General features: G+C 44.0%; 1 protein-coding gene across 2 annotated transcripts in view; it reads right to left on the reverse strand.

The window, feature by feature from the left end:
- Positions 1–12,500, reverse strand: part of LOC130386446 (gamma-aminobutyric acid receptor subunit alpha-1-like) — a 48,017-nt gene that overhangs the window by 10,285 nt on the left and 25,232 nt on the right. Inside the window, exons 7-8 of one of the 2 annotated variants that reach the window (XM_056595379.1) lie at positions 11,487–11,674; positions 10,427–10,437 (exon numbers count right to left, since the gene is read on the reverse strand). In XM_056595379.1, the coding sequence (XP_056451354.1) occupies positions 10,427–10,437; positions 11,487–11,674 (199 nt within the window). Of the gene's footprint in view, positions 1–10,119; positions 10,444–11,471; positions 11,675–12,500 lie in introns of those variants that run through there. The other variant, XM_056595378.1, reaches the window with a different exon arrangement.

The following is a 12,500-nucleotide window of genomic DNA, read 5'->3' on the forward strand; positions in this document are numbered from 1 at the left end:
GTTGTTTCCTGCCCTTTGGGGGGCTAGGTGTTAGGGTGCCATAAATATACGGCCTGTAAAGCCCTCTGAGGCTGTCTCAGTGATTAACGGCTATTAGAATAAAATTGAATTGACATTTACGGTCAACACAGTGAAAAACAGAGCGGTGCGTCTCCGGTGAAGCGCGGCCTCCCTGGAGCTGGTACTTAAAAGCAATGACATCCTCTGAGCGGAAAGCAGCGTCTCTCCAGCGGGGGCCAGAAGTGGAGAACCAGAAGAACCGGGGAGCTCATGCCTGCGTGATGAATTATGCCTTTATACTGTAATTAGCTGACAAGGGGAGGGGGAGAAGATGATTTCACACCTTCAAAACCCTGACTTATCCTGGGATGGAATGGAACTTGTGTGAAACAGATGCCTGAGTCCCAACCCCACAAATATATTTTTTGTTGTAGCGTCTTTATGCTTCTGGGGTGAAAAAAGAAATGGGCTTTCGAGAAGTCCCTCTCCTCTTAAGCTAAGGGCTGCCACAAAATGAAATAATAAGCGACGGAAATAACTTGAAGGAGAAAAAATGGCAACTTTTAATTGCGTTGCATAACTGGTGTTATGTAAACCGCCCTGTGTCTTGTAGGTGTTAATATTTAAAATTAAATAAAGCAGAAGAATAAAATATTCTGCAATGTACGTACGCGTTGAAATTATGAAGCTATGAAGAGGTGGTGGAAGAGGAGGAGGATGAATAGATATAGATAGACATCAGAGTGTAAAAACAGAGAAATAGAAAGAGAGACAGTCAGAAGAAAAAACATAGAGAGGGGGGAATAGAGAGAGAGAGAGAGAGAGAGAGAGAGAGAGAGAGAGAGAGAGAGAGAGAGAGAGAGAGAGAGAGAGAGAGAGAGAGAGAGAGCGCGAGAGAGAGATTGAGAGAGAGAGTTCCTTTCAATCTTTTGCGTGAGCCATAAGGGCCCTGTCGACCTGTGGGAGATGTGTCAGAACCTCTCCTCTCTGAGATGAGATGTCCCTGACACCACCAAGATGAAGGCAGGTCGAGGTCTAGGTCTCTTAGCAGTCTTCTCTCTCTCCCCCTCTCTCTCTCTCTCTGTCTCTCTCTCTCTCTCTCTCTCTCTCTCTCTCTCTCTCTCTCTCTCTCTCCCTCTCTCCCTCTCTCCCTCCCCCACCCAGCCCCTGTTGATGGCTCTGACAGCTGTGCAGCCACATCCTCTATGCTTCGGTTATCTCCCTGGAATCGTTCCAATTAAGCCGAGGCGATGGAGTCAAACACGAACCCTGAGAGCCGGGCCGGGTGGAGGAACCGACAGGGCGGTGTGGAGAGACGAGGTAAAGGTGGAGGAGGGCGGGGACATGGAGGAGAGTCATTAGAAGGCTCTGACTAGGCCCTTCTCACCACTCTATTGGTCGCAGACGTTACTTATTCACACGCTCATCAAAGGAAGATAGAACAATGCGAGTGAGATCAAAATGACAGAGTCAGACAACTGTCGACCAATCATATGCCCTTTCCTTGCTTACTTCCTGCCTCCTTTCTTCCTTTCCAGTGGTCCTTCCATTCATCCTTTATCCCTCCTTTCCTTCATTCCATCCACCCTTGCCTCCTGTCAATCATTCCTTCCATCCTTCATCCCACCTTTCCTTCCTTCTTGCCTTCGTCCTTTCCTCACTCCCTTCCTCCCTCCCTCTCTGCCATGCCTCTCTAAATCCCTACTATTCTTTATCCTTCCTGCCTCCCATGCCATCTCACTCACCTCCCATTGGGAATACCTCATCCCTCCCATTTTCCAATACTTTCTCTGTGTCCCCGCCTCGGTGAAACTGCCTAAAACCTGATAACACAGGGATCTGCTGGCTATTGTTCTCTCTCTCTCTCTCTCTCTCTCTCTCTCTCTCTCTCTCCCTCTCTCTCTCTCTCTCTCTCTCTCTCTCTCTCTCTCTCTCTCTCTCTCTCTCTCTCTCTCTCTCTCTCTCTCTCTCTCTCTCTCGCTCTCTCTCTCTCTCTCTTCCTCTCCGCAATGGCAGGCCAGGGGCTCGTGGGGTTTTCAACACCAAACTAAACGCCTGACTGAAGTCAGAGCGACAACGACTCCACGACAAAAGAGGCGGATTGACGGAAGACGGATACTAAGAGAGGAAACATACGCTCCCCCTCCACTGATAAAGACACATCTGAAAGAAGGGAAGAGGCCCGGCGACGGCAGTACAGTAACCTACATTGAGTGTGAAGGATAGAGGGTTGCTCGCGTGGAAACAAGCGGGGGGGAGGGGTTTATCTGGCTATGCAGATTATGTCTCCGTAGCCGGTGGGCTTCACACCTTCTGCTTGGTCTGGCAACCATAAGCCCTGTTTTTATAAATATATATATATATATATATATATATATATATATATATATATGTTTATATTTATTTATTCCCCCCTCCTCTGGTCTGACAGTCCTTGCCACTGGGTGTTTTTTGCCCCCACCCCCCATTAACTGATGGCACCAATGTGCAGCTTTCTCTGGAAGCCAACCCCTGTAACCACAACCACCGTTTGAATTGACTAGCGGTTTGGCCATAGAGCAGCGGTCCACACTTGCCTGAGTCTGAACACAGACCCCCGATAGACGTGGTCTATCAGGGTCTATGTATATCAGCGTTCAGACACCCTGATATACGGTGATGGTCTCTCAGGGTGGTCTCCGTCAGTGTCCACTCACCCATTCATGGCCACATTCACGCACCGACGGCGGTGACAACCATGCAATGCATCAGCCGGCTCATTGGGAGCAGTGAGGGTGCGGTGTCTTCCTCAGGGACACCAGAGCCAGGATCGAACCGACAACCTTCTGGCTACCAGCAAACCCGCTCTACCTCCTGAGCCACATGCCACCAAGGCTAAGAGGTTTTGGGTTTGAACTCAGGATGCCTGACCCGCCCGTATAGACCTGATCATGATGGACATGTATCAGAACTCACTGCTTTGATGTCTGCTGAATAGTAAACTCACTGAAAAATAGCAGTAGACATTTTGACATCTTTTGAGTATGTTCTTGTATTCAGGGGTTAGATTGGGAGGTGATGTTGTTGTGTCAGGTTTCTCTGACACCACGGGAGTCTTGCATTGGGTGACATTTTTCCGTAGGAAAAGGCCATCATCTGACACCCTTCCCAGGGGACTGAAGGGATCTGTTTTATACTGTCACAAAACCAGAAGCAGAGAGCTGTTGTGGTGACAGTTGTTACCTACGCCAGTAGACAGCTAAGCTTTTAATTTGCAATCCAGGTTTCATTGAAACAGGATGCAGGTCCATCAGGAGAGGAAGCCTTGCGCTACGTTTGGCAGTTCTGACACCAGTGAAGGAACACAGGAGTAACAATGCCATTATTTTGAGACATTATGATGACTCTTATGTCAAATATTAAATGTCAGAGATTCTATGCTGGGCCATCAACCACATGACCTGTAATCTAATAATGATTGAAACATTTGCATGCCCCTCTAGCATTGGTTTCATTGTTAATAGCTGAGGTAACAGACATATCTCATAGCGTGTGCATTGGCATATCACGCTGCCTCAAAGAAGGATCCCTTACAAGTCTCAAAGGGCCGTTGTTAAATTTCACCAGCTTGTCTGTAAGTATTCAGTGACAGTTTGAGGTTTTATAACAGCCATTCAACATCCTTCGTGATCTGAAATTATGATCAGACATTTGGCAGTTATGGACAGGGCTTCCAAATGTTATCCCGTTCAGCATTCAAAGCGAGAGAGAGGAGGGGGGCGTGTATTAAATCCTTGATGCTGAAGAATCTTTCAAGGGTGCAATGCCCACAAGGCGCCATAAGCCATGGCAGAGAACAAGACAACGAATTAGAATGGTTATGGTGAACACAAGAATTGGGAATATAAATGGGAAAATAATAATTATTATTATTACAATGGAGGATATTGGAATGTTATATGCGATCGGAAACCATTTGCACATAAATATTTATAAGAACGTGCTGCTTCTTCCAAAACAAAAAACAATATGTCGTCGTAATAAGGTTGCTCCAAACAATCCAATGAATGCAATCTATTACACCTGTCTGCGGAAAAAGAAAAACAAGAGGAAAGTGGCCCTTAAAAAAACGAAAAGCAGCTACTTCAGGGGGTTCAAATGCTAAAGCAATTATCTACCGGACACCTCGCTGTTTACGTATTCATTTATTCATCTGTGCAGAATGGGAAAACAAATCAAGGCTCACAATACCTGACCAGCTCATCTGTAGAATCTTCAAAAGGGTAAATAGGGAGCGATAGATATGTATAGAGAGTGAGAGAGAGAGAGAGAGAGGGGGGGGGGGGGGGGGGGGAGAGGGAGAGAGTGAGAGTAGAAATAGGGATGGACCACCAGAAGATAAAATATCCTGAAAGAGAGATTGGCCAATAAATAACAGGAAAAGTCAGTAGAGAAAGAGAGTATGTGAGAGAGGGAAAAACATGAGAGAAACTGATCTGCTTCCCCACTTAAAAAACAAAAAAAGCAAACAAATGATAAAACAGGATAAGATGGCCAAATTAAATTAAAGGTTATAATTGACAATATAGGAGTGTTTCAACATGGCCGGAGGTTGCTGAGGTGAGACAGGGGGACAGGTGTAGCATGAGCATACGTTAGCATACAGCAACCCCGCAAACAAGAACATTCCAGTGAAGAAACGAAATAAAGAGCCAAATGGGTAATGGGAGGGAGAAGAAACCGCAAGACAAAGAGAGACGAGGGGGAGAGTGAGGGAGATTAAGGATGTGTGTTCTCTCTCCTGTCGTTTTCTGCCAGCCCGGAACCACTTTTATTACATAACTGTCTCCGAGCTGTGACAGCTCATATGCTCTTCCAGGAGAGCTTGCACATTCCCGCCATAGCGGAGACGTAGTGGCAGAGCGGTAATAGAGGCCTGCTGCCGAGGGAAGAGGAAAAATGGTCCAAGTGCAGGAGACAGAGACAGAGACTGAGAAGACAGACAGACGTTTAATCCGCACACAGATGATAGGTCAATGGTTAACCATGAGGAAACGAGTTGTGGAACCGTGTCATACTGGACGGCAGTTCCTCGTACCTCATGAGGCCGCGTCACAATTCTACAATATATAACATGAGCACAAATTAAAAAAGTCCTTTCACTGTATGTCCCTCTCAAGTCTTGATGAAGAGTTTGGAGGTGAGGAGAATACTCAAGGAGGCAAGTATCGGTGTGAGAAAGCAGGACATGGGCAGAGGCATTGTGAGACTGTGAGCTTAGCAGCCTTTAACTTGTACTACCGTTGGAGGCAGAGATAAAGAAAGCTAAACAAGGCAGTGTGTCGTTCAAGACCAGGAATAACAGTAGGTAAGACTTATCACTCACACACGTCAAAAGGAACTGGTGCAAATGATTACAACATGGAATGGAGGTCATGTTGCATTTCCGATGGTTGTTATGTTGTATTTGATGTTGATTCAGGTTTCTTTCCAACAGTCTATAATGAAATGTGATGTCTGCCCGTAAAGAGGGTAAATGGCTGAAATACTCTGGTATTTAAAAAAATATCAGAGTATTTCTCCGACTTCTTCGAACAATGGATGTGGGAAAGCGTGACTGATGGTTCCACTTTAAGACCCGTCTGTCCTTGCATGCTTTTTTGTAGAATGTCCTTCTTGTTTGGCCTCAGGGTAGATTTATGGTTGGTATTGAGTTCTGCTCGATTATTGATTCATTATAGAGAAGTGACAAATGGAAAAGTTTGTGCTCTCATTTTACACAATGACAGTGATTAATTCGACCGGCTGAAAAAAACCAAATGATCTTGTTTATTTGTGTTGATTAACGAGTCACAGTCAATAAAGTTTATCATGTAAATTTATTTTCTTTTTTATTGAAAGACTTATGCAGAGAGATTCTACAGGGCCATATTATAACCAAAAGAAACAAAAACATTTACAGACAGTTCATCACCATCATCGTCATCTTCATCATCATCATCATCATCATATATCATTTATTTTTCAAGCCGTGCTCTTTTTCTACATCCAGACATAATGAGAGCAGTGTTTCTTTCTCCTACTGCTTTTGGGTGTGTGTCCCTTTGTGTGTGTGTGTGTGTGTGTGTGTTTTTTTGGTGTGTGTTTTAACGCCTATGGCCGTATGTATACACCCTCCCTCGCTGAATTAATTCTAACTAATCAATTTTGTGCTTTAGAAAATTTTATTTTATTGTATTTCATGTCAAACTTCAAAACAAACTTTGCCTAATGAAAATTCAAGAACACTCCAGTACGTTTGAACTTGGAGAGAATATAACCAAAGCAAAAACTAAAAAGTAGGTGCAATGGGAATTACTTTTTTAAGGAGGGTCAAAACAAAATAGGGATGATCCTGAAAGGTTTACAAACGCATTATATACAAGTCTTGTAAGGATGGTTTGTGAAGTTGAGTGCAGGAAGCTCATGATTGCAAACACTTCACTAGTCTCTCTTACTGAGCATTTTGTACATACATGTTTTTTGAATCCCTAAACCCAAACTGTAATAATTAATCCTTGAAAGGGATATTTGGAGAGGTCTTAGCTTTTTTAGGTTTTTCCCCCGTTTCAAGCTCTTAGGGTTAGAAAGAAAAAGATAAGGATATGTGCGAGATAAACTTTCACATTGAAGTTGAAAACGGTCACAGAAAAGTGTTAAACATACAATACCTCCCAGTGATGGGAGTTAATTCTACTTTTGTTTCTTAAAGCAAACAAATTTGAGCAGTGTTGATTCATTTGGCATTTTCCCCCAAAGCTTTCTCCTTTTGTTTTACTGTAATAAATATTAAACAAAAATAATATTGGATACAATATATAAATAAATGTAAATATAAATAATCATTATACTAATCATAAGAATAAATACAACTGTTATTTTTATTCCATAGCTCCATGTCTTTCATTAAATTACTTTATTGCATGTCAAAACAAAAAAATATCTGGCATCTCTCCCACATCAGCCTCTGTCAAAACCTGACGACAACTTAAAATAAACTGTCATAGATCCACTGTGGTCGTTTTTACTAACCCTGCATACCAATGGGGGGGGGGGGGGTGCAAATGGACGCACAGCCGACAAAAGAGATGAACCTTTTTCTATCTTTTTTTGTTGTAAATATATAAAGATATACTAGCTAGTTAATCTGAAACACAATGATGATGGAGGCTTTTGGGGAGGGGTGGTTGGTGAGGTGGCTCAAAGCTGTCCTTGCATAGCACGAAGCCGACTACATTAAAAGGTAATGATAATTCTCTAAATGTGCAAAATGCATAACCATACGTTGAGAATACAAATAACAACCATCGTCATCATCGCCGTCATTAGCTTATAGTAATGGCCATGAATAAACACTGTGTCGATGTGTGGTGTCGCCTACTTTACATATGTATACTCTTTTTCTTTGTTATGATCATAAACATCCATACGACAGTTTTTATTTATATATTTATATTTGTACAAGGTGTTCATCCTGAATCCTACAGGTCCTAAAGACACACTCTTCCTGACTGTAGTTTGGTGCCCGCTGCAGTTTGCCCATCCAAAGAGACACCGCCAGCAGAGATAATCATAGTTCAAATAAATAAAAGTCCAATCTTAAGAATAATGTAGAAGAGTAAGTAGTAATATTAAAAAATAAGCAATGATAATCTGTATCTGGCTCTCGCTGGTGCACAGATACGCATCCCATTCTCTGTACCCAGGTGGGTCCCGGTCACACTCACAAGCAGAGTCCCGTCTCCTAAGAGTGGCTGTTGTCTCCCTCTTTAGTTTCTGAGTATGAGCGGGGCACCAGGGGCCATGTGCTCGTATCCATTCGGATGGATGACGGTGCCTTGGTCAAGCAACCAGGTGGCAGTTCAAATGTAAAGCAACATCCGATCAAATCATCCCGACCCAAACAAACTCTTACCCCTCTGAGCTGAAAGGCCTCACTTGTAGATAGTGCTACATGGACGTCATTTACGATGGCCTTTTGGAAAAAGACAAACCTTCGGTTGCCATCAGAGAGCTATGTTCTGACTGCACTTTTCTATTTTTCGGTAAAAAAAACAACAAGTAAGATCTACCATGTTTTTTATGTTTACTTTTGAGTCAAGCTTCTTTTTGTTTTGTTAGGTCTTGTTTTCGTCAGTTTTGTCGGAAGTGGGATTGGCTACCTACAAAAATATAGATCTTCATATTCGTCGTCATCGACTAAAAGTCATCTGCACTTAATAAAGCAGAACCTTCGGTAAAATGACTTTGAGAACCATCTCTCTTCGTCTCTCTCTGTCTAACACTCTCTATCTCTCTCTGTGTCTCTTTATGCCTCTCTTTATGTCTCTCTATGAATAACATGCCTTTCTCTATGTCTCTCTGTGTATCTCTATGCCTCTCTCCATCTCTCTATGTCTCTCTGTGTGTCTCTATGCCTCTCTCTATGTCTCTCTGTATATCTCTGTGCATCTCACTATGCCTCTCTCTATGTCTCCTTTTGCGTCCCTCTATGCGTCTCTCTATGCCTCTCTCTGTCTCTCTGTGTGCATGTCTGTGCCTCTCTCTGTGTCTCTCTCTATGTCTCTCTGTGCCTCTCTGTGTGTCTCTCTGTGTGTATCCTAAAACGTGTGATTCTAAAGGCAGTGTCGCTGGTACTCGCTGAGTGTTCAGCTGAAGATGCAACTGAAGGGGAGATGGGACATGGTGGCAAGACAGGGGGAGAGGGGCGATGTACACAGTCACTTGGAATAAATCAATCAATCCATAAATAAATAGTCCCGTCGGCCCACCGAGGGGACGGACCGAGTGAGTCTTTGTTTTACAAGAGCTGAAAACAACCAAAAAAACAAAGTTACCAATAAGAGTGTTTTAATTCTAAATACAAAAATCACTCAGACAATTGAGATGAGTTTTACATTCTGACTCACTGCTATCTAATTTCATGTTATACTATATGTGGTTGTTGCTGCTCTTGTTGCAATGATTCTGTACACAAAACAGACAAAAGTTAAAGATTCATTTGGATAATTTTCTTCTCTTTTTTTTTTTTTTTGTTTACCTCAAATGTCACCGGTGAGAGCAAATGATGAACAAAGTGTAGAGACCATTAAATACTTATTTTTTTGGTAGAAAGAGTTTGCCAAAGTAAAAAATAAAACCAAACCTCGTTGCTGTGGTTGGAATGAACACATCCATGGGTTAAAACTTTGCAAAGCTTAATCATTGAATTTGACATCTCTACCACTTGATATTTACATAAGAATAAATGAACATCATTGTTAATGCTGAGCACAAAGATGAATAAATTTGTTTTAAATATATCTCTTTGATCGCTAAATAAACTGTGTTTCCACTGAGACATGTTTTATTGCTATTGCAGAAACCCTAACTTATTATCATTTTTTAAGAATGAGAGAATCAATCGATATTAAAAAAAATAATAATAATCAACACCAACACCAACAGAGAATATTGATTACTTGACAGATATTGAGGGTAGCGTTTGTCACTGCTGTTTAAAATAAATGGAGCCATCAGCCGATGTTGATCTGTAATCTTTTTTCTCATTTTTTTTATAAATAAAGCAATGCCCTGCCCATGCAAATACACAAGTGCCTTGTACAGTGTCAGTGAGTTCAATGTTAACAGTTCATTAAATAAATAAAAGCATAAACAAATTAAGAAATATACCCTAGTTGTGGGCTATGTGCAGTTGAAGAATAGCATTATTTTGGGTATATTTTATATAATTTTATCTTTTTCTGAGTATTAATATGTCCAACCCTATCTACACGTTTTCAAAAGTCACCAGTTTTATGTCGCTCAAAGGCATTTTCTCTATCCCTCTGTCTTCCTCTTTTTTTCTATATATAATTAAAATATTTAGGTGAACTTAGAAGCAATCCCACATCTCGGAACTCCGACCAGAAGAAACAACGTTTTGTCTGAAAGAAATGAACGAAAAATAAATTAAATAAAAAGGAAAAGAGAAAGAGGGGTTGTGTTTGCTGGGGGGCGGGGGGGCGGGGGGGGGGGGGGGGGGGGGGGGGGTTGAGTAAATAGAGACACGAACAGAACGCGCGAGAAAGAGGCCTTGAAGCAGACGTGGAACAATAGGTATTAGTGGGGGTTGTTCATCCCCTGTAGCTTGGGCTTCTTATTCAGATAGGTTGCCCAGTAGACCAGGTTGAAGGTCCCAAAGAGCAACGGGAACGCTATTCTGGCGATGCGGTCGATCTTGCTCACGCTGTTGAAGGTCTTCTTGGCCTCGGGGGGCTTGGGTTTGGGCTCCTCCTTGGGCTCGGTGGGGGGCGGGGGGGCGCTCTTGGCAATGGTGGCCAGTCCAGGGTCTCTGGCGATGTTGGGGGCGAACGCAGTGGCGGTGGCGGCAGGGTAGGCCGTGGTGTTGTTCTTCTTCAGGAGAGACTCTTTCTTCTTCTTTTGCTGTTGTTATTTAATTATTTGTTATTTGGGTGGTTGGGTGGGTTTTAGTTTGGTTGTTATTATTTTTTTAGGGGGGGGTTCACAGAGGAAGGAAGGAAGGAGGGAGGGGAATAGAGAGTTCCGATTACCAAAGAGCAAGAAGTGAGAAATGTGAGACAAGGAAACGCAATGACAAATGCCGCATGAGCAAATGTAGGTCAAGTGTTCGTACTGCAGCATTATGTGTGGCTGCCTGATACAGTACGACTTGAAAGGACCAACAGAGACTACTTCAGTTAATGTAGCTCACTATCATTGCTGGGTATTGTGAAACACATCTGAATATCATCCTGTCAAATAACGTTTAACCACAGTATATTACCAAATGTTCTATACATATTAAATAAGTGTTGGCATGGCCACACTCCAAATATGTCAAAGGTACATTGACAGGATCCAAACTGAGTCATCCAAACGTAATGATTAAATAGAAAATGTCCCCGCCCGCCCCGCCTCCATAAGAACAGCTTGGGACAAATGCCCACTGTTCTGCTAACAGCACCAGTGGAGACAGTGAGGACGAAGGCTCTGGTGGAACACTAAACTATTAATGTTCACGTCATGTCCAATGAATATCATTTGCTTTGAGATGGGCTGGCAACAAGAAAATGAACATTCCTTCGGTGGACCCCTGAATCCCCTCCACGCTAAAGTGCTAAGTGTCCTACTTCTGGAGTAAAGAGTGGCTAACTGGAGTCCCCAAACCTCCTCCTCTCATCCTATCACTGCTGGCTCCTCATTCTACACTAATGTTATCTCATCGGCGTGGAATACAAGGCCTTGCTATTGCTAGCTAAACTGATAGAACCGCTGGCCATGTAACAGATAGAAGCGACACACGGTAACGTCAAAGTCAACGTCAAGCGCATTAGCCAAACTCTCCTCATCCACCGTCATTTTGTCTAACCCTAACCCTACACGTATATATACAACACACACACACACACACACACAAATCAGTTAATGATTGGTAAGTAAGTCAGTTATACCTTCTCTGGCACCACACTTTTGCCATCCCAGGCGTAGCCTCTCTTGGTGAAGTAGTTGACCGTGGCGAACTCGATGAGCGCCGAGAAGACGAAGGCGTAGCAGACGGCGATGAACCAGTCCATGGCGGTGGCGTAGGCCACCTTAGGAAGCGAGTTCCTGGCGCTGATACTGAGTGTGGTCATGGTCAGGACAGTCGTCACGCCTGCAGTACCACATGGAAACACAAGAGCAACGAAATGGGTTATGGGAGAGCAACAAAAAAACACCAGTCTAAATGCATTCGCAAAGGAGAGCGATATTGATGCACCAAGCGCGGGGTACTGCCGATACCTCGGTGAGTGCACATCGAGTCATCGCAAACACAACGTCTCGCTTCTCTCATTCATTCGTGCTCAGCGTCTCTGGACTCTTGTCCACATTCCTCCCCCTTCCCCAAACTGAGCGGCACGGCCACCAGGTACGAAGACAGCAGCTGTGGTGTGTGTGAGAGAGAGACGGGGTGCAGCAGCAGCTGTTTCCAGAGGTGTTATTGCATGTCGTCACATGCGCCGCACAACAAAAATCCCTGCAGGACATCCGCCGCTCATTAGTGAAATCAGCAGAGGTGAGGAGGAGGAGGAGGAAGAGGAGGGGGGGGGGGCGAGGACTACAAAGAGGACATGGGGGGGGGGGGGGGGGGGTTGGGGTGGGGTTTGGAGAAGTAGGTCACGGCTCGCATCGAACGCGTTGCATTGCTCATCCGCATGGCCTGCTGCAGATGTTTCCACGGGACGTAGAACATCACCAACAACATCAGCCCAGTGGCAGAACACACGGCAGACGGCAGCGGCCTCCCCCCCTCGCCTTCTACCTCCTGACTCTCCCAAACCAAACAAGGGGCCTGGAAACAGCTGGCTCGTTCATTAATTATGAATTAGGCTGAGGGGAGCCATCCTTCACGGCTGATGTACAGAGAGAGGGGGTGGGGGGGGGGGGGAGGAGGGGGTAGGAGGAGGAACGTGCAGGGAACGGAGGGGGAGGAGGAGGAG

Source organism: Gadus chalcogrammus, chromosome 7 (genome assembly GCF_026213295.1).
Source record: "Gadus chalcogrammus isolate NIFS_2021 chromosome 7, NIFS_Gcha_1.0, whole genome shotgun sequence".
NCBI classification, from domain to species: domain Eukaryota; kingdom Metazoa; phylum Chordata; class Actinopteri; order Gadiformes; family Gadidae; genus Gadus; species Gadus chalcogrammus.